Source organism: Choloepus didactylus, chromosome 25 (assembly GCF_015220235.1).
Source record: "Choloepus didactylus isolate mChoDid1 chromosome 25, mChoDid1.pri, whole genome shotgun sequence".
Taxonomy (NCBI): domain Eukaryota; kingdom Metazoa; phylum Chordata; class Mammalia; order Pilosa; family Megalonychidae; genus Choloepus; species Choloepus didactylus.
This window is the reverse complement of record NC_051331.1, coordinates 7,776,437-7,798,572: the sequence shown is the minus strand read 5'-3', so window position 1 is coordinate 7,798,572 and position 22,136 is coordinate 7,776,437. Positions and strand designations below refer to the sequence as shown.

Below are 22,136 nucleotides of genomic sequence, written 5' to 3'. Positions count from 1 at the left end.
GTACCTACTGTGTACCAGGCACTGTAGAAAGAACTGCCCATATGTTATCTTATTTCCTTCTCACAATCACCCAATAAACCCATTTTACAGATGAGAAAGCTGAGGCTAAATTACTTGACAGCAATGAGCTCCAAAGTTCATCCTCTTTCAGTGTTGCTTTTTCATTCTCCAGGGATGCTTCTACATCATTTTTTGGGGGCAGTTGCAACATGCAGTGTCAAGATTAAGTATAGTTTCAGCTGCAAAAATTATATATATAAATATATATATAATTTATATATATAATACTTAATATATATAAATTATATTGTATAAAAACTATACATATATATAATATATATATACAGGAACAAAGAAAACAGGGCTGACCCTTCTCTTCCCCTACTGCCTCCATTAATAAGGACAATAATAATTCATAAAGCACATACTATGTGCCATGCACTAAGTATTTTCCATTTTTAAACTTCATTAACCTCACAGCAAGCCTATGAGGGAGATTCTACCATTAGTGCTGGTTTACGCTTTATTGGCTTTGTCCTTCAGGTTCATGGCCATCCAGGTTTAAAGAATAAAATTTCCCAGATGTCCAGTAATAGGATCTTTTTATAGAAAGAGAGCAGTTCTGCTCATGCTTCAGCAAGGACCCAGCAAGTGGCTGCAGTATATTAAATTAAGGACCCTCCCAAAGCTGATCCTAATAAGAGCCCCTGATTAATGACCACCTATGACGTGTCAGATCTTTGCTAGGCTTGAACTATCTAATTTGACCCTGCCATGGAGGGACTATCCTCATCCCCATTTACAGATGGAGAAACTGAGATTCAGAAAGTTGACCCGACTTTCCCAAGGTTGCATGGCCAGTAAGCTGATGCCTTAGGTTGGGTTCCCTAGAAGTTGAGACTTAGGTAGGTGTTGGGATGGACCTGAGTTATTGAGGAAGAGCTCCCAGGAGAGAGGGGAAAGGAGTCAAGCAAGGAGCCCATCTCCGCTGGCGTCTGGCCTCAGCCTGATCCGATGGGAAGGTCTGAAATGACCTTCAACTTGGGACAAGGAGGCTGGCATTTTGTACTTCTCTATCAATCAACTGTGGGAGGTGGGAGTAGGAGGCAAAAACCTCCCAGGTGAGGCAGCTCTTGATAACCAAGGGTAATCCTCAAAGAAGTGGGACAACTGGGAGTCCGTAGCAGCCAACACTCACAGTAGATGGAGGGTGGGGACACTGGTGGTCAAGGAGAATCTGGCCAAGGCACCAACAGCCTCCACTACCATGACAGAGCTAGAATTCAAATGCGGCTCTCCTGCATCCAGAGCCGCACCTACCTCCACGCTGCCTTGAGCCAACCCAACAGCTCCTTCCACTCTTTATGTGGTCTCCATGCATCATGAAGAGCTAATAATGGAGCTCAAGGAAATTCTTGTCTTCCAGAAGCCAGGCCCCAAGCCCAGCTCCAGGTCTTCAGATGCCCAGTTGGGTCTGTCTTCTGTTCTACCATGGCCCCACTTCCTCCTCTTCTAATTCACCACCATCTTTCTCAGTTGGTTTGGCACAGAACACTGGTGCATGGGAGGATATCAGACCTTGAGTCAAGCAGCCAGGGTTCCGTTCCTGGTTCTGCCATTTCTGGTAGCCTGGGATGAAGTACTCTACCTTTCTGAGCCTTATTTCCCGCTTCTGTAAAATGGGGATCATTTTACACTTGTATGTTCCTCATAGGGTTGTTTCTAGAAACCAGTGAGATCATGTGAGTCTGGAACTGGGATAGGGATTGCTTTCCTGTGCAGACCTGCAACTACCCTGTCTGGCCCCTCTGTGTGGATTGGGAAGGGATGTCCCCTCTTGCCAGAAAAAAAATAAAATAGAAAAAAAAAAAAAAAGGCACCCCTGCTGCATGGAAGCTGCCAACACCCAGGAATGGGGCTTGGAAAGCAATGGATTTCTTCCCCTTTCTCAACCAAAGAGTCACCAGAGGGAAAAGCACACATCAAAGTACCTTTTTAAATATTAAAAGGTGCTACAAAAATTAGGAAGAATTTTCCCATTAGTATAACACCCAGCCTTTGCATGGCCCTTCTGCCATCTTCCTTCCCCAGTCCCCTTGGGAGGCATCTTGATGGTGGGGCTGGGAGTCCCTGCTCATGGGGCCATGGGGCTCTCTCTGTGTCTCCCCAGGTTTACAAGTCGTCCTGAAGTCCATCATGAAAGCGATGATTCCTCTGCTGCAGATCGGCCTTCTCCTATTTTTTGCAATCCTTATTTTTGCAATCATAGGGTTAGAATTTTATATGGGAAAATTTCATACCACCTGCTTTGAAGAGGGAACAGGTAGGTCCAAGCAGCCAAATGTGCTTTGCCAACCTTGCTCCCGTTTTCTTTCCTTGGGGACAAAGCTTTTTCTTCTTTCTCCTGACAGCTGGGAGAGGCGAGGGATGGAATAGCCCCTGAGATCTTGGTGGATGCTCTGTAGTCTTGCATTGCGGTCCCCTAGAAGCAGACCCAGGGGCAAGTGGGGAGGTGAGACATGGAAGAGAAGGTGTGAATAAAAATCATTGAGCCAGTTACCACCACCAGCAACTGGGGCACAATCCCACTGGGGAGCTCCAGGGGACCACATAGAGCATGCACTGCCAAGTCATCCACCCAAGGGTTGAGGAAGCTGGGGTATTGACCCACCAACTTCTGCCGACGTTGGGTAGGAATTAATACTGCCCAGCGGCCCGAGCAGATATTGTAGATGTCTGCAGCTGGGGGCATCTACAGATGAATGGAGTCTGTCTAGTTACCTTGCAATAACCTCAGGTCATGGTGGGCTCTAAAGCAGGAGAAAGAGAGAGGATGCCTTGCTAGGAAGGGGGAGCTGCCTGACTGCTTTTTAGGCGGCGTTCCCCACTCTCACTTGCAGTCCTATGATTTAAGGGGCACAGCTGTGCCAGAATTTGCACATAGGCCATTCCTTTGTCAAAGAGGAAAATAGTTGGTTCCTCATGGTCTCCCCAAGGGTGTGTCTGTAGAAGCCCCAGCTGGAGTCCTGGCCAGGGCTGAGAGACACGGAGGCTCCTGCAGTGCTGGTTTTAGCCCCTTAGTGGCTGAGCAAGAGGAGGTCTTGGAGGGGCAGGTGGGCTGAAGTGCTGGGGCAGCAGGAGGCAACACCCCTGGAACTCAGAGACGGCTCTGAGCCAGCTTACTTCAGAGCCAACTGGTATACCTCGCAGGCCATACCCAGGAAGCAAATGACTTTTGGGCACATTTTCATTTAAATCCCTTGCTGTCTGTGTTAATTTCCTTTGACTGCCCTAAAGAAGTTACCACAAGCTGGGTGGCTTCCAACCACAGAAATTTATTCAGTTCCGGATGCCAGAAGTCTGAGATCAAGGTGTCAAGGAGGGGGGGCAGGGCACGGTCCATCCAAATGCTGCGGGAAAGAATCCTCCCTTGCTGCTCTCTGCTTCTGGGGACCCCCGAGCCCCTTGGCTTGAAGTAGCCTCACTCCATTCTCTGCCTCCGTCATCACTCAACCGTCACTTGTGTCTCTGTGTCTCAGTCTTGCTTTCCTTTTCTTATAAGGATGACACTCATTGGATTTAGGGCCCACCCTAAATGCAGGGTGAGCTCATCCCGAGATTCTTAACTAATGACATCTGCAAAGACTGATTTCCAAATAGGGTTCCACTCGTGGAGGCTGGGGACTAGGACTGGGGCATATCTATTTTTTGAGGGAAGGGGTGCAATTCAACCCAATGCATTATCCAAACTCTAGCTACTTGCTATTTGAAACCCAAGAAGCAAAGGGAATTGGGTAATGAGGGATACCAGTATTTCAATATTTGAACAGCAGCCATCCCAGTGCAAGCCTTTGGGTCAAGGGAACCACTAATTGAGACAGAAGGAGCTGCACAGTGGAGCCTGAAAGGGACACTGGTGTGGTGGGGAAGAGCTTCCAGGGCCGCCTGGATGGGAGAAGGCAGCCAGAGTTGGGATGTGGGCCAGGAGTGGCTTCCCATCCACCTTCACTTCCCAGGAAAGAGTCAACAGGGACAGCAGCCGTGCCCTGTCCCCAGACCTCCCCAGGGGGAGGGAAAGCCCTGTGGGGAAGGTTCAGTCATGATGCTTATTTCTTCCTCCTTTCGCCAGCTCCTCCTGTCCTCTCTCTTGGGTTTGTGAAGCGTGCTCAATATGGAATGTCCTAATTATTACTTTCCCTGATGAAGAAGGTGTTAATTGAGGCAGAGCTATTTCTGTGCCTGGCTGCATCACCTGGGTGGAAACGCGAGAGGTGGGGGGTACAGGGTAGGGTCCTTTGCAAAAGTCAGCCACAGAGAAACAAGAGCTTCTGGATTCTTGGAATTTGGGGTGTTTTTTGTTTGTTTGTTTGTTTGTTTGTTTGTTTTCCAGCCAAGGCTTGCTAAAAGAGAAGAGGTGCAGGGGCTGGCTGGAATCTGAGGATGTTTGGGAGGGACAGGCGTGGGTGGGCCACCAAAGAGTGGGACACCTAGATTTAGGAATATGACTGAAAAGCTCAAGATTAAAAATATAAAGCGTGTGAGTAAGAGACAGATATATACAGACACCCAGGCAGCAGGTTAATTTTAAAATATATTTATAATTCAATTCCCCAGAATCTCTGGACCACTGTTTTTCTAGAAGCAGCCCCCTCAGAGGGTTTTGTGGTGGCAGAGGGAGGGAACTGCAATCAAGAATCGCCACTGGGCAAAGGTGCTAAAAGTAGACAAGTTCTCGTCATCTTTTCATCAGGAGCCTAGCACTGTGCTTAACACTCAGAGGAATGCAAAAACCAAGTGGAAGTCTTCCTGCTTTCCAAGACCTTCTGCAATAGTTTGAGGAGATGAGACCCCACCCCCACCCCCACCCCACCATTCCTTAGCGGTGAAGGCTAATGTGTGATTATATCATCCGAACTATGAAAAGGTAGGAGAGGTTGTAGGCTGGAGGAAAAGAAAGGAGCACCGTTAAATGGGTTAACACAAGGGGGGCTGGTGGAGAGTAGGAACTGAGCTAGGTTGAGAAGGTTCCAGAGAGAGCTGACCTCCCAACAAACAATGGTTCTCATTTATTATAGGAGCCCATGGATTATTTTTTTCCCTGCCCTGAGCCTTATGTTTAAAAGATTCTGCCTTCCAACCTGTATTTATGCAATCATCATCTGGGTAGCCAGATTCTGTGTGAGTGGGGAGCGCTTTTCAAGCATCTTCAACCAACGTCCCGCGTCCTGTGGTCTTTGCTTCTTGGAGCAGTGCAAGTTGCTTTTTCAGAATGTTGGGAAACCCTGACCCTAGACTTAAAGCTTCTGTTTAACCAGAGCCTCAAAGGTCAACGAGATTCATTCATTCAGCATTGGTTTATTTCTATCTGCTGGGTGCTAAGTTGAGCTTGGAAGTGGGAGCTACGTGTATATTGAGATGTATTTTTGTTTAGCAGGAAGCTTGAGTTCATATATGCCTGTTTTCTTGTCCGACACTGTTACGCTCTTCTTTGAAAACCTTCAAAGCATTCTGTCACTCACTGAATAAAATGGTCTCCTCCTTTCTGCTGTGGTCAGTGATGACACTCTGAGAGTTTTTGGTCAACTTCCCGAGTATTTCCTGTTTCCACATGTTTCTCAAAGAAGACAGTATCTCAGCCCCTTCCCTCCCCATCCATGCCTTAAAATTCTGACCCAACCTTCCTCGTTCAGTCCAGCTGGTTTCCAGTGGCGGGGGGGGGGGGTGTCCATTGGCACATTTCTCTGCCCTTATGACTTTTTTGTGACCTGCCTCCAGCTAATTGGGGGAGAAGGCTTAGCTTTCTGAAATACTCAACCTCACCCCCAACCCTTGCCTCCAGAACAGCTCCCTGAGCTCAGTCCATCTCAAGAAGAAGAGAAAAATCAGCAAGGCTATAGAAGCATAAAACAACATGACAGACTTGTCCTAATGGATGTCCAGAGAGCACTGCACCCAGCAACCACATAACACAGAAAATTTACCAAAATTGACTTTATGGTGGACCATAAAACAAATCTCAATAGGTTTCAAAGGACTGAGAGGATACCAAATATAGTCTCTATTCATCATGCCAGTAAGCTGGAGATCAGTCACAAAAAGATAATAAGAGAAACTTAAGACATTACCTCTTACTTATGGATAAAATTATATGTCTTAGATTTGCTTTAAAATATTATCATAGCATGGCAAAGAGGGGGGAAGGTGCTTGGGGTATAGAAGAAATAAGAATGGTCTGAAATAAGATTGGCCCAGATTAGTAGTTGTCGAAATTAGGTAGGTACATGAGAATTTATTATACTCTTCTATTTTTGTGCATGTCTGAAAAGTTTTTCTTTGAAAGAAATACTTCTTCATTATCCATGGTTCAAAGAAGAAGTAATAATGGAAATTGGAAAATATGTTACTTGAACAATAATGACAATTATACATAATGAAATCTGCACAACGCAGCTAAAGCAGACTTTAGAGGCAAATATGTAGCCTGAAGGGAAGTTCATCCATCTCATGACAAACAAACCCACAGAAAACAGGGAGAGAAAAACAGAGAAGCTTAGAGAAGAAATGAATGAAACAGAAAATAAGTAATAAATCAGCAAAGCCAAACATTGGTTTTGTGAAAAGTCTAAGAAGTTCACCCCAATGGCTTTGTTTTTCCACTACCAGCCTTGGAGGTTAGAAACCCAGTCTCTATTTCTCAGAGCTGGTTTCCCCTGCTTCCTCCCTTGCCTGCCCCCTGACTCTTCTCCCCTTCCCTTTCCTAGATGACATTCAGGGTGAATCTCCAGCTCCGTGTGGGACAGAGGAACCTGCCCGCACCTGCCCCAACGGGACCAAATGTCAGCCCTACTGGGAAGGGCCTAATAACGGGATCACTCAGTTTGACAACATCCTATTTGCAGTGCTGACTGTCTTCCAGTGCATCACCATGGAAGGGTGGACTGACCTCCTCTACAATGTGAGTGAGCCTGGGATGTGGGGACTGGAGTCTTGGGAGGAGGTGACCCTGGGGGCTGGCAATGGTCTGAGGCTGCAGCAGAAGCGCCTGGAGCTGGGGGAGGCAACCCAGGGACAGCATCCCCCCCCCAGCCCCAGGGGAGCCGGCATGCACCCAGGCATTTGAAGATGCTTGGGGCTCATCAGTGGATATCTAGAGGAGGCCACACATGCTCAATACGTCTGAGCTGTGCAAGATTTTAAATATAGTTTTAGGTTTTGAATACTTCATGCAGTGTGTGATTCAAAGTCAACGTGAATCAATGATAGAGTGGCAGACATCCTTGGATCCAGGCAAGGGAGTGAGGAGTCCATGGGGCTGGAGGCACGTGTCTACCAGGGGCTTGAGACCCCTTTCAGGACCCCATTTTGGGTTATCCAGGATCCTGGAATTCCCTGTCCACACCCAGATGCCTTAGATTTGCATGAGATTCCTCAGTGGCTCTGATTCTCCTTTAATGACCCCCTGAGGAAAAGGGGTATCCCAGGGTGGCTGCTGGCACAAATGTGGCTGGAGCTTGCACATGCAAGCTGGAGTTGTCCTTGCACGAGTGCAAAGAACCCCTCCAGTGTGGGACAGAGCCGGGAGTGGGAAAGGAAGGGAGCAGGGCTGGCTGTCTCCACGCCACCATCCAGGGCAGAGGCACAGATTCTGAATGCCAGCCTCACCTTCCAGGAGGTATGTTTGTGAAGTAGAAGCGTACAGCACATTTTCTTTAATAGTTTTGAAATATGAATGCGTAGTGCATGAGCCGCCATTTGGGCTCTTGTCCTTGGTCCTGAAAATGCTAGGGAAAAGTCTGAAAAGATAAATGCTACTTCCTGTCCCCGTATACCCCGTGTTGTGCCCTCAGCCCCATCCATAAGCACTTCAGCTCCTTGGCGTAGCCTCCCGATGTTTATTTATACAAATACATGTAAAATCAAATCTATGTACTCTCCCCATCCCCATTCTTACACAGAAGGGTAGCATGCCATATATTCTGTTCTGCTCTTTGATATTATTTTCCACCTACATATTCTGAAGATCTTTCCATATCAGTACATAGGGGGTGCCCGTCTTCTTTTCTACAGCTGTATGGGATTCCAATTCCCATAGTTTATTTAACTGGCCCCCTTGAGAAGGATGCTTGGGTTGTTCCCCATCCTTTAACACTGAACACAATGCTCCTGTGAGAAATGTCATTTTCAAATATAGCTGGAGGTTGTGGAGTGCACGGTGCAGGAAGTAGCCATTCCCAGAAGTGGGAATGCTGGGTCAAAAGCTAAATGCACTTATAATTTTGATAGTTATTTACTTGTGCAAGTTTTAAAGCTCTACCTGCTGTCCACAGAGCACATCTTCTCCCATCTACCTTTGCAGTCCCCAAGCCAGTGTCCTATCAGTTACTAGAGATGGGTGGATTAAAAATTCAGGATGAAACACAAGGACGCCACAAGTGTAACCACACCCCAGGTGGCATCCTGGGGCATCTCACCTCTGATGCCCTAGGGAGGTCTCCCCTCTGCCAGCCCTAAGGGGTGAATTTGCCATTTAAGGGCCTGCCCATCCAGGCTAGCATTTATTCTGTTTGGAGAGCAATACCAGGCTTCCTCCTGCACACACAGCTGCTGAGCACTCCCCCTGGTCACGATGCATGTGCCTTGAGGAATTTTCCTGCTTGGAGGGTGGAGGGAAACTTACAAGAACCCCACCCTTTGGATCAGTGTGGAGTTGAGAATGCAGCTTGGGAGTGGGGAGCAAGCAAGACTTCCCTGTACAGTTGTGCAGGTCACACACTGAGCAAGTCCTTGCATCTTAGAAGTGTTGTTCAAATCATAGACAACTTAGTTTTCTGCCATTCTTGCGATAATTTATTGACAGAAGGAAAGGATGTGGGGAAGGGACATCATGTTCTAATTTGTGTGAAGACCTTGTCTGAGAGTAACGCCTCTGGGAACAGGTGACACATTCAACTGATGTTCAGGCTCCCTCTTGGGCTTCACCTAAGAACAGCTTGGGCAAAAGTTTGCACTCAGTTAGCCCAAGCTTGCCAAGGCATTTCTGTGGGCTCTCGGTTTTTACTTTGCAGAGTCGGTGTGAGAGGAGTCTTCAGGGGAAGTGAATGCTCCTGGGAAGGAAATGAAACTGCGAGACGGGAAGGTTAGGGAACCCAGGCAGTGGATAAGAGTGGGGAGAAGGAGCTGAGAAAATTGCGGACATGGAAAGAAGATGTATCACAGGGTCAGGTGCCCATAGAAAAAGGCTGGAGGTTCAGAGTAAGACACTGGAGGTGTGCCTCGTTGGGGGGTAGGAAATATGAGCAGGACCATGAATTTCTGGAGGGGTCATCATAAACAACGAGGTCTGGTGGATGTTTGCATTGGAAGCATCTGAGCTTGGATCTGAGACACCTCGGGGAAAGCCAGCTTGGTGGCTAAGAGCCCAGACTCAGGTGTCTGGGTCCTGATCCCGGCTCTGCCACTTCTTTGCTGGGCAACCTTGGGCAAGTCGTTTGGCCTCTCTGAGCCCCCACTTCCACATCTGTAAAATGGGGAAAAACAGTCCTTCCTCACCGGGCAAAAGAGCTGAGTTTGTAGACACACATTGTCTGCATTTGCTAGGACAGCCAAAACCAAGTTCCATAAACTGGGTGGCTTAAAACGACAGAAATTTATTCTCTTACAGTTCTGGAAGCTAGAAGTTGACAATTAAGGTGTTGATCAGACCATACTCCCTCTGGAGGCTCTAGAGAAGAGTTTTCCTTGCCTCTTTCTAGCTTCTAGTGGTTTACTGGCAATCTTTGGACTTCAGTCTCTGCCTCTGTCATCACTTGTCCTCTCCTTCTGTCTGTCCGTCTGTCCACTTCTCCCCTTCTTGTAAGGACACCAGTCATATCGGATGGGGACCCACTCTAATCCAGTTTGGCCTCATCTTAACGAATTGCATCTTCAAAGACCCTATTTCTACATAAGGTCATATTTGTGGCACTAGGGGTTAGACTTGAACACGTCTTTTTCTGGGGGTACAATTCAGCCCCTCACACACGTGAAGTGTTTAGAACAGTGCCTGGTCCTGAGTGAGCTCCGGGTAAGCCAAATTCTCCACCCCCAACTGGCGCCCCTTTGAACAATGCATATGAATTTTTCATTGTAAAAACTCCAGCAGTAGCTGAGTAAGTGGAGTGGGCTGCGGTGATCCCACTCTATTTCTCACCTTGGCTCTGCAGGTAACTGCTACTAATTCAGAATAACCTTGCAGCACTTTTCGATACACTTACACACACACCGCCTCTCTCCCAAATTGTCCTTTAAGTAGGAATCCAAGCAGTGATGTTGGCCCGATGTGAGCCTAGCACAGTAAGCTCAAATGGGGGTGATTCTGCCCCTCCTTGGCAATGTCTGGGGACATTTCGGATTTTCCCAACTTGAGGACAGGGGTGCTACAGATGGAAAGCAGGGATGCTCAATGTCCTACAGCATGCAGGACAACCCCCACTGCAAAGGATGGATGATCTGGGCCAAAATGTCAGTGGGGTTACAGTGGGAAACCCTGGACTAGAAAACCAACGTCCCTGAAAGACAGGATTTCTGTCCCCAATGGGGTGGAGGCTGTAGAAGGTGTAATTCCAGGACTTTGAATCCTGGAGGAGAGACACAAGGCAGCAGATCTGCCTAGATGCCCATGGTCATGGATACAGTCCACTACACCCCATCCAAAGGCCTCCCCCTGCCACTCTGTCCCCGAGCTTTTTGGGTCTGCTGGGGTGGCTTGGGCTGCACACAGGCATGGGCGGATCAGTCTCCCAGCTCTCTCCCCACTGATCGCACCCTCTATGCTGTCTCCCTGAGGTCCCCGGAGAGATTGTGCCCCAGTTGCACACCAGGAAAGCCTGCACCTTAACACACGCCTTGCTGGCTGCCCACCCTTTCCTGAATGGCACTTTCTGGAGCCACCTTCTAAATAAACCACCTGCGTCTGAGCCCTTTTCTGGGGCTTTCCAAATAAAGACGTCTACCCCACCCTCTTTGACATAGGTTTGAAGATAGCAAGTCCCACCAGGGGTTAGGAGGTGGGGGCTGAAGTGGCTGTCTTTTGCCTTTCTGCTGGCGAGGCCCCCGGCGAAGGCAGAGCTTCAGCTTTTCTGGGATATCTGGACCCTGCCCTGGTGCACAGCCTCCTGGTGGATCGACGGCAGCTTAAGACCCCGGCATCCCATTTCTTCTCTCAAAGTCACTGAAATCCATTTGTTTATTCAGTAGTTATTTATTGAGTGCCTACTGTGTGCCAGGCAACAATAACATGCTGGAGACAGAGCAGCAAAGAAGACAATTGTATATCCCTGCTCTGGTAGGGGAGGTGGCCACGAACAATGAACACGATAAATTATAAACTGCACAGGAAGTGAGAGATAGACAAAAAACAAATGTGCAATATAGAAGTGGTGATACGCCTTATGAGAATTAAAGAAGCACAGGAGAATAAGTGAGTGGGCGGGTAATCAGGGTCAGGCAATCAGGGAAGGCACCTGGAGGAGGTGACATTTGCAGTGAGAAGGAGGGAGCCAGGCAGATGTTTGAGGGAGAGCATTCCCAGCAGAGGGAAGACAGTGGCTCAACTACATGGCATCGTTGAGCCCTGCCTTAGTCTCCTAGGGCTGCATAATGAAGTACCACAAACCAGTGGCTTCAAACAACAGGAATATATTGTCTCAAGGTTCTGGAGACTAGAAATCTGAAATCATGCTGTCAGCAGGGCCATGACCACTCTGAAACCTGTAGGAGAGGATCCTTCCTGGCTGCTTCTAGTTTCTGGTGGGGGTCAGCCATCCTTGGCTTTTAGATGCATCTTCCAAGCTCTGTCTCCATCATCACCTGACCTTCTCCCATCTCTCTATACTGTCCGTGTTTCTTCCCTCTTCTTATAAGGACCCAAGTTATATTGGATTACAAGCCCACCATACTCCATTATGACCTCATCTTAACAGCTAATTCCATCTGCAGCAACCCTATTTCTAAATAAGGTCACATTCAGGTGACCAGGAGCTAATACTCCCTCGTCTCCTTTGGGGGGACACAATTGAACCCATTTATAGGTCCATTCCAGGTTTTCCCATTGTTATAGTTTGCTAATGCTGCCAGAATGCAAAACACCAGCAATGGACTGGCTTCTATAAAGGGGGTTTATTTGGTTACACAGTTACCGTCTTAAGGCCATAAAGTGTCCAAGGTAACACATCAGCAATCGGGTACCTTCACTGGAGGATGGCCAATGGTGTCCGGAAAACCTCTGTTAGCTGGGAAGGCACGTGGCTGGTGTCTGCTCCAGAGTTCTGGTTTCAAAATGGCTTTCTCCCAGGACGTTCCTCTCTAGGCTGCAGTTCCTCAAAAATATCACTGTTAGTTGCTCTTGGGGAATTTGTCCTCTCTTGGCTTCTCCAGAGCAAAAGTCTGCTTTCAACGGCCATCTTCAAACTGTCTCTCATCTGCAGCTACTCTCTCAGCTCCTGTGCATTCTTCAAAGTGTCCCTTTTGGCTGTAGCTCCTCTTCAAAATGTCACTCTCAGCTGCACTGAGTTCTTTCTGTTTGTCAGCTCATTTATATGGCTCCAGTGATTTAATTTAGACCCACTCTGAATGGGTGGGGTAACACCTCCGTGGAGATTATCCAATTAGAGTCATTACCCACAATTGCGTGGGGACATTTTCATGCAAACACCCTAATCCAAATGTTCCAACTTAAACCCCCACTAATATGTCTGCCCCACAAAATTGCATCAAAGAATATGGCTTTTTCTGGGGGATATAATGTATACAAACCAGCACACCCTTTTTGGGGTTTGTTTTTTTCTTTTCCCCTTGGCTTCCTGGTTAAAGTACTTTTTGAAAAAGAAATTCTAACCTCAACTACCCAGCAAAGCTGTGGAAGGCTTTTATCAGGATGTGCATCCCGGTGTTACTTATGAAAAGAGAACAAAACGGGAAGTAAGGAAAATCTTGATAATAAGGAAGTAGTTAAATTCCTCATGGTCCCTCCATATGATGGGATATTATGTCATAATTAAAAATCATCTGATGGAACAATATTTGATGTCGCACGGATATGTTCACAATATAATGGTGAGAGGGAGAAGATTGAAAAAAAAATAGAAATCAAGGCTGCGTAAACCTTGTGATCTCGTGTGTAAATAAAAATCAAGTGTAAGTAAAGAAAAAAAGCTGGAAGGTAACTTACTGAGATGGCCTCTAAGGAGGTAGGATTTGGGAATCTTTATTTTCTTGGTACTTCTCTGTATCTTTAAATTTTCCCACAATGAGCGCATTTACTTTTTTCTTTCATTTCCCTATTGTAGTAAAATGCAAATGTGACATTTACCACTGTAATCATTTTAAAGTTACGATTTAGTGGCATTTAGTGCATTCATGATATTGTTCAACCAGCACGTCCGTGTAGTTCCGGAACTTTCTCAGCACCCCAGAGACCCCCTACCCGTTAGCAGTCACTGCCCACTCCTCTCCCTCTCCCCAGCCCCTGGAAACCACTAGTCTGCTTCCTGTATCTGTGAATTTGTGTATTCTGCATATTGGCTTTTAAGATCAAGGAGGAAAGTTCAGACCTGTCTTGCTAAATGCAAAGGGGGAAAAACGATTTTTGGTCACTTCTGGATGGGGAGGGAGAAGGGAGGGAGTGAATATTTCCCAGGCACCTACAGAGTACTGGTGCTTGGATCTTACATAATCTGTCCCAAAAGTGTCCACACTGATATAAGTAAATGGTTGAGTGAATAAGTAAATGGGGAGAAGAGACAAACCTTTCTTATAGAAGAATTCCATTTAATGTATGTAGACCTTCCTCCCTCCAGGAGGTGGGTCTTACTCTCCCTTCCTCTCCTTGAGGGTGGTCTGGGCTGAGTGACTCTCTTCCAAAGACTAGAGTTAGGAAAGGAGGAAACACAGCAGTTTTAGAGTGGAGACTCCTGGAAGGCAATGCCTCACCCAAATGGTCAAGGTTGACACTGTCACCAGGTGATGTCACGTGGGTTCCAGGTAGCCCTTGATATGATGTGATGGGGACACCTCAGCAGTAGGATATGCTTAACTCCAGTATAATCAGGAATGAAACGTCAGACACATCCAGGTGGAGAACCATTCTGCAGAATATCTGGTCAGTCTTCTTGAAGATTGTCAAGGTCATGAAACACAAGGACAGATGGAGAAACTGTCATGGCCCAGAGGTGACTAAAGGGACAAGATGACAACAGATGGATGGTAGGTAGGTAGGTGGATTGATGGATTTAAAAAGATGAGAGAGATAGATGATAGATAGAGGATAGATAGATGATAGATATGGGATAGATAGATGATAGAAGATATAGATGTTAGAGATAGACCAATATGATTGATAGATAGATGTGATGGATAGTAGATAGATAGATAGATAGATAGATAGATAGATAGATAGATAGATGGAAGATATAGATGATGGAGATAGATGATTGATAGATGTGATGGATAGATAGAAGATATAGATGATAGAGATAGACAGATATGATTGATAGATGTGATAGATAGAAGATACAGATGATAGAGATAGACAGATATGATTGATAGATGTGATAAATGGATAGATAGAAGATAGAGGTAGACAGATATGATTGCTGGATGTGATAGATGGATAGATAGATAGATACAAAGAGATAGATAATAGGTGGATGGATGAACAGACAGATATGATGATAGAGATAGATAAATAGATGTGATAGGGGTGATAGATAAATAGAGTTAGATGATAGATATAGGTAAATGAATGGGTGGATAGGCAGATAGATAGGGAGATAGATAGATGAGAAAGATATGGATGGATGATAGATAGATATGGTGATAGAAGATACAGTTGATAGAGATAAATAGATAATGGATAATTAGATGTGATAGATAAAAATGATAAATAAATGGAGTTAGATGATTAAAAGATACAGGTAGATGGATGGATGGATAGATAGGTAGATAGAAGATATAGGTGATAGAGATAGATAGACATTCATAGATAGATAGATATTGATGATAGATGATAGACAGATAGATAGACATTCATAGATAGATATGGATGGATGGATGGATGATAGAGATAGATAAATAGATAAGTAGATAGATGATAGATAGGGAGGGAGGGAGGGAAGGAGGGAGATAGATGATAGCAACAGAGAGAGGTGGTATAATTTTTCACGGAGTAGTCTGGGGGTAGAATTCATGGAAAATTGGAGGCAAGAAAGTCCACCTCAAATGTTCTTAACTCTGATGAGCTACAGACCCCTTTGTCAGTCTGGTGATTTTTAAAGGCACACATTTAAAACCGTGAGCTGAAGGAAGATGCCAAATACTTTGGAACTGTTATGAAAATATTTGTAAAAACCCAACATGTGTTGAAGTTCAAGGATGTCATCCTTCGTATCTCATCGATAACAAGATCTAAGGGGGTCAGATAACTCCTGTAATTTCATAGGAGGGTTCCGCATAAAAGATTTTGCATGTTATCTGCCCCTCCTCTATGATACCTATGAAAGACGTGTGATTTCTGTTGGTGATGGATGTCACAGGTTCTGCCCTAGTCTTGTGGTTTGCTGCCTTCCTTTATAATGGAAGGAAATGCCCCCTTTTCAGATGGAAATGAGGGGAAAATAAAGGGGGGAATTTCTTTCCTTTCAAATGCCCAGACCCCCTGAGTTCTATCCGTGGGGTCCCAGGGTCTCTCCCCCACTGAGATTTGGGGAATCTCAGAGGTAGCTTCTGTAGTTGCCTTGGCTGGAAAAACCCCCAGAGAAGGGGCTGTAGTGACCCCTTGAGGATGGAGGGTGCAGGGGAGGGGGCTTCCAGCTGGCATCCAGGTGGACCTGCCCCCTTGGAGTTCTCCAGTGAGGGGAGTGCCTGTCCATGCCCATGGACCACAAATGCGGGTTTATGGGGAATTCTGTACCAAACATGAAGGCCAACTTGTGCTGAACTCCTGTGAGACGAATTTCAGCCAGCACAGCCAGCCTCTGCCCCTTGCCCGGAGCCTGTGAGGGCCCCCCTGCCCCCCAGCTCCGATGTCACCTCGGTGGGGCCCCTCCCTGGACCCTCCTGGGCTGCCTTCTGGAATCATTATGGGTTTTCCACCACATTGTCTGTGCCGCCCTGTTCTGAGAACATTACAGTGCAGCAGCCAGGGATTCCCTGACATCACCGAATGAGGTGGGGCCAATGAGGAAACTGAGGCACGGGACAGGGCACAGGGAGTTAGGCTTGGAATCCAGCTCCGTCCGACTCCAGGCTGGCTCCCTGGGAATCTTCCACGTACTGCCTCCCACGGAGACCAGGATCGAGGGCTGGTTCTCCGAGCCCAAGCAGTGGGAGTGGGAACCCCAGGGAGGACAGAGATGGGGACTTATGCTGGTGGTTGAGTTGTCGGAGTGACAGGTGGCCCGTTTCACAGGAACCCCCTCACCACATGTTCAGAAAAAGCCAGAAATCGCCTCCACTCCACCCGGGGCGAGGGCCATTCCGGATGTGCTGCTCACCAGCTGGGCTAAGGCAGATCGGGGCATCGTGTGGGTGACCTTCCCTCTCTCAGCTGCTGCCAGGGAGGGGAGGCAGAGGGGCTGGGGTCCTTGGACAGGACACTCCATGAACGAGAAGGAAGTCCTTGCCGTGTCAGGGTGTCCTGAATTCAATTTTTGGCTACCGTTGGTTGAGAGCTTACTCTTTGCTCTGTTTCTTCCTTGCATTATCCATTGATCCATAAAACAGCCCTGAGAGGGGAGATACTTCAGCCCCATCTTCCAGATGAGGAAACTGATGCCCACGGGGATAAAATAACCTGCCCAAGGCCCCCCAGCCAAGGGCAAAGCAGGCAGGACTCAAACCCAGCACTGAGGGTTATCCATCCCTCCACTCCCCCAACTTGTGTCTCTGACTTTTCCCCCCCTCCATCTTTGCCTCTCTTATTTTGATCACTCCATATATGTGTCTTTGTGTCTCTCTTCCCCCCTCTCTCTGTCCCTTTCTCCCTCTCTCGCTCTCTTTGTCTCTTATTCTTAGTCTGTCTGTGTCTGTATTAGTCAGGATTCTCCATAGAAAATGAACTGACAAGATATATCTATAATCTAGATCTAGATCTATCGATCAATCTGTATCTATATATAGATCTATTCTATCGATCAATTGATAGGTAGATTCAGAGATGTATTATAGGGATTGGGTAAAATGACCATGGGGGCAGGCATCTCCAAATTCTGTAGGGCAGGCGACAAGCTGGAAATTGATAATGGTGATTCTGAAGTCTGCAAGTTCGCATTCCCCAGGGGAAGTTGGCTGACTGAAGGTGAGGCAGAGATTCTTCTTTCTAACTTCTCAAATCCTCACTTCCAGATTTTAAGATTTCCAGCTGATTTGGATGAGAAGACACCCCACATTGCTGAGGGCAATCTCCCTTGTTAATTGTAGATGCAGTCAGCTGTAGATACAATCGACTGATTGTAGATGCAAATCCATCTATGATATACCCTCGCGGAAACAATAGGGCCAGGGCTTGCTTGATTGAACAACTGGCTACCATAACCCAGCCAAGTTGGCCATCTCTCTCTCACTCTTGCTCTCACTCCACCTGTGTGTGCTTTTTCCTGTGTGTGTCTCTCGGACTCTATTTCTCTCCCTGGGTTCACACCAATTAGGACAGCAGCAAAACTGTGTTTGGTTGCTGATCATAAATGCATGTCTCTTGGCAGAAGTTTCTGTTCTGTCACTGCTCACTGGAACTGATCTTTGGCCTAAGCCCTTTTTTATTCATAGATACTCATCTTGGGCAATACAAATCATTAGACTTTGGGGGACTTTAGATCACTCATTCATTCAACAAACAAACACTCATTGAATGCCTGCTTTAGGCAAGGATTGTTTTAGACACCAAGGATATGCAGTGCACAGAAGAAACAAAAATCTATGCTTTGGTGAAGTAGACATTGTAATGGGGGAAACAGGGAATCGAAAAAATAATTAAAATTTTATGTATATATATATATATGACAGATAGAGAATATTTTAGTTCTCTGTTGCAACTACTCAATGTGCTATTATAGCACAAAAGCAGCCACAGACAATACAGAAACAAATGCTTGCAGCTGCATGCCTATAAAACTTTATTTACTGAAACAGGTGGCTGACCCATGGACTGTTGTTTGCCACCTATTAGGTTTGCTGGTGTTAGAGGGTGATTAGAACCAAAGAGGAAATGAAGCAGTAGAGGAGTTATGGGTTGTTAGGGTGGGAGGCTCCAGTCTTCCTAATAAGACCTGAAGGAGATGGGGGGGGGGGGTCTTGTGAGTATCTGAGGGAAGGGCAACCCAGGTGGGCGGAACAGCCAGTGCAAAGACCCTGAGGCAGTCTCTTTGGCTGGAGGGTCGTGAGCAAGGGCATGAATGGGAGCTGAGGAGCCCAGGGAGGTTCCCAGACAACTCACAGGCAGAGAGACCATATAATTTATCATCCAAAACCAAGACAGGTGTGAGAGTGAAAAGGGAAAGAGAATTCAAACATAATTCACAGGCATTACATGATCAAAAGTGGGTGTAAAGAGGGGAGGGGTGTTTGGCTCCCTCAGTGCCCCTGCCAGGATTTTGGCTCATTCATGGTCAAATAAACCCTGTGTTTATCACCTGTCACTGGAGAGTTAGGTGTCTCCTGAGCTGAGTATTTTTTTAACATTCTCTGCTTTTTGTGAATGAACCATGCTCAAAAAATTAGATGGAAATAAACTATGAAACAGAAAGCACTTAAGGATTTTACTGGGACTCAGTCACTAATTTGATTAATTTATCAAGCGCTTACTAAGTGCCAGGTGCCACACTAAGCACTGTCAACTCTGAGATGAATCAGTATCTCACGGGCTGATCGTGGTAAGCATAAAATACTATGAAGTGCAGTGAAGGGGTGAAGTGGGAAAATCTCTCCGATGTAAAGCAGAATGACAGGTCTATCCCCAGTCGTGTCATCCACTCCCTGTGTGCTTTTAGCAGATCACGTTGCATCTTGCAGCCTCAGTTTCCCCATCCTTGCACATGGCGTTTGTGGGCGTCAAGGGAGATGAGGTGTGAGGGGGTATTTTCAGCCCAAAAGGACTCTACAGATGTGATGGTGGTTTTTTTCCCTTTTTCCTGCCTCTCCATTCACAGGGAAGCAGCCTGATTATATGGACCCGGGAGAAATATGTTTCCTGTCATTAATATTATTTAAACCAGTCCACCAACAGGGACCTCAAGCTCATATCCCTGCATCATCCAACCAACATTCATTGAGCTCCTATTGGGTGCCAGATGCTTTCCTTGAGCTCCTACTGTGCGCCAGATGCTGTCCTGGTCACGGGGGACCAAATAAGAAAATCCTAAAGATTTTTAGGGAGGAAAGACAACATGTAAACCAGGCAATGCATATGTCTGCAAGCTGATTCAGAGAATGGAATGTGCTGGGAAGAGAATGGAATGGCTGGCTGCACACTGGGTTGGGGTGGATCCTTTTGATCGGGAGATCCAGGGGAGGTTTCTCTGAGGAGGGAACTGTGGAGCAAAAGCCTGAGTGATGAGGAGTCAGCCAAGCCAAGACCCAAGGAAAATCAGAGGGTCAGAGAAGGAAAACAAGTGACTCATGATTCTGACATCAGCATTTTGGATATCAATTTCTCCATCAGACACAATGGGTCTGATGCTCATTTCCCCACCACTTCATGAGACTCATATAAGGACCAATTAAAAGGTGACATTTGAGTAAAAACCTCAAGGAAGTGAGGGAGCAAGCCATGGAGATATCTGGGTACATCAGTCAGGACAAGTAGGTCAAGCCACAGTAACAAACATCCCCAAAGGCTCCATGGCTTTAACAGCAAAGGTTTATTTCTTACTCATACACATCTTCTTGGATCCAGAGCAGGGAATTGAAAAATTGGGGCTGAGTTTAAAAGAGAAAATGTGTCTCTAAAATTGGACAGCGGAGCCCCAGTCCCCAGAGAGGAAGGAGCATGGCCATGGGGACATGGATTATACAGGTAGCTTGGACCCAACTCTCATTCAGTCATTCAACAAATGTTTATTGGGCACTGACTTCATGCCAAGTATTGTGCTAGGGGCTGGAAATACAGCAGGGAACAAAATAGACAAAGACCCTGCCCCTTGAAGAGCTGACATTCCAGTTGGGGGGACAGACAGAAAACAAGTTAAATAAGTAAAGTATATATGAGGTTAGAAAGTGAGTTGCTCAGGAAAAAAAAAATAGAGGAAGAAGGAGAGTTGGAAATGAGAGGGCTCAGCTGTAAAGGGCCATCAAGGAAGGTCTCCCTAAGAAAGTAGCATTTGAGCAGAGACTTGAAGGAGGTAAGGGAGAAGCCATATAGGAATCTGGAGGAAAAGTGTAACAGGCAGAGGAAATAGCATGTGCAAAGGCCCTGGGGTAGGGGTAGCAAGGAGGCCCATATGGATGGATCAGAGTGGATCGGGGGAAGAGTGTGAGGAGAAGTAGATGGAGAGGTGATGGGGTTGGGGGGCTGCCTCTGCATTTAGTAGCCCTGTGACCTTGGCTTTACCTTATTGCACCTCAGCTTCCTCATGTGGAAGAAATGATTGCATACCACCTCTTGGGCCCAGTGAGAGAATTAAATGCAATCATAGTGCAAGTACTTGGCACCACACGTGTCTGATTTCCACTGGGCAGCAGTTCACCTAAGTCTGTGTGGGATCTGGGGTCTGGGCAGCCACACAATTTGTTGGAAGAGTCTCTGAGAAGGAATGGGCTGCTTTGGCACCAAGGGACCTCAGCTACTTCTCCCCATTTGATTCTGCCCTCTTCCACCTGCTCCATCCTTATCCTGAGCCTGCTTCCCATGATAGCCCAGAGATTTTCCTTCTGCTGGCTTGCACCATCTTCCTCTCTCTCTGGGCTATATTGAGCCCTGGAATACGGGAGTGAGAAGCTTCTCAGTCACTATAGCAGCAGAGGAGTGAAGCACAAAGCCAGTCTTGTGTTTCATCCAGCACTGTTCTGCTGACTCCATTCCTGTTCCTTTCTTCTAGAACCCTCCAGAAGCAAAGCATTGGAACTTTGTTATTGACATAAAAGAAACGTACAAAAAATCCCCACAGATTGTAGTGAAGAGCTTGATGAATTTTCACAAGCCAAACAATGATGTAACCAGCACCCAGCTTAGGAAACAGAACCTTTTCAGCCCCAGAAGCCTCCCCCATGTGCCCTTCCCATTCATAAAGCCTATAAGGGTACCCTGCCAAGACAGTTAACATCATTGGCTAGTTTTTTTAATTTTACATAATTGGAACCTTACATATTTGCTTTTCTCTGTCTGGCTTCTCTTGCTTGACATTTCTTTGTAATATTTCATGGGGTAATGTGTAGCATTCATTCATTACACAATATTCCATTTATTTACCCTCTTTCCTGTTGATAAGCATCTGGGTTATTTCCAAATGGAGCTATGATGAATGTTACTGCTATGAACATTCTTGTACATACCTTTGGCAAACACGGATGTGCATTTCTATTGAGTAGCTATCCAGAAGTGGAATTACTGGGTCATCATGAAGGTGTATGATTAGCCTTAGTGGAAACTCCCTCCCATTTTTCAAGGGAGCTGTACCATGCTGCCATCCCTTTGGCAGCATATGAGAGTTCTGTTCTCTCCAAAGCCTCACCAACATCTAGCAGCATCAGCCTTTTTTAATGTTAGCCTTTCTACTGTGCAGCAATGACACTGCATCTATTTTAAAGGTGAGCTTTTAAGGCCACATTTGGGCCCCCACCCCCACCCCCACCCCCACCCCGCACACACACAGACACATATCCAGCAGGAACCACAGGGCTGGTGAACCACTGGGAGACTCGCCCTCCCTGATTGCTGAAGCTGTGGCTTCACCCAGCTTAGAGGTCAAGTCCGTGGACCCTGGAGCCGCCTGGTTCAAATCCCACATCTCCCACCGATCAGCTCTGTGCCCTAGAGATGTTCTGAGGATTTAAATGAGTAAATGAGCTAACAATGATAACATTCTTAGAATAGTCCCTAGCAGACAGTAAGCACTCTGTGAGTGCTTATTTTTATGATTCTTATAGCACCATCTCTGGTTCTGACTCTC

The 22,136-nt window shown here is 46.5% G+C and overlaps 1 protein-coding gene across 11 annotated transcripts in view; it reads left to right on the top strand.

Annotated features, from left to right (window-relative positions):
- The window catches only part of CACNA1A (calcium voltage-gated channel subunit alpha1 A), a 322,216-nt gene that overhangs the window by 189,662 nt on the left and 110,418 nt on the right, over nt 1–22,136 (top strand). For all 11 annotated transcript variants that reach the window (XM_037818101.1, XM_037818099.1, XM_037818097.1 and 8 more), the window contains 2 exons: nt 2,171–2,323; nt 6,762–6,955. In XM_037818101.1, coding sequence (XP_037674029.1) covers nt 2,171–2,323; nt 6,762–6,955 — 347 coding nt within the window. The remainder of the gene's footprint in view (nt 1–2,170; nt 2,324–6,761; nt 6,956–22,136) is intronic.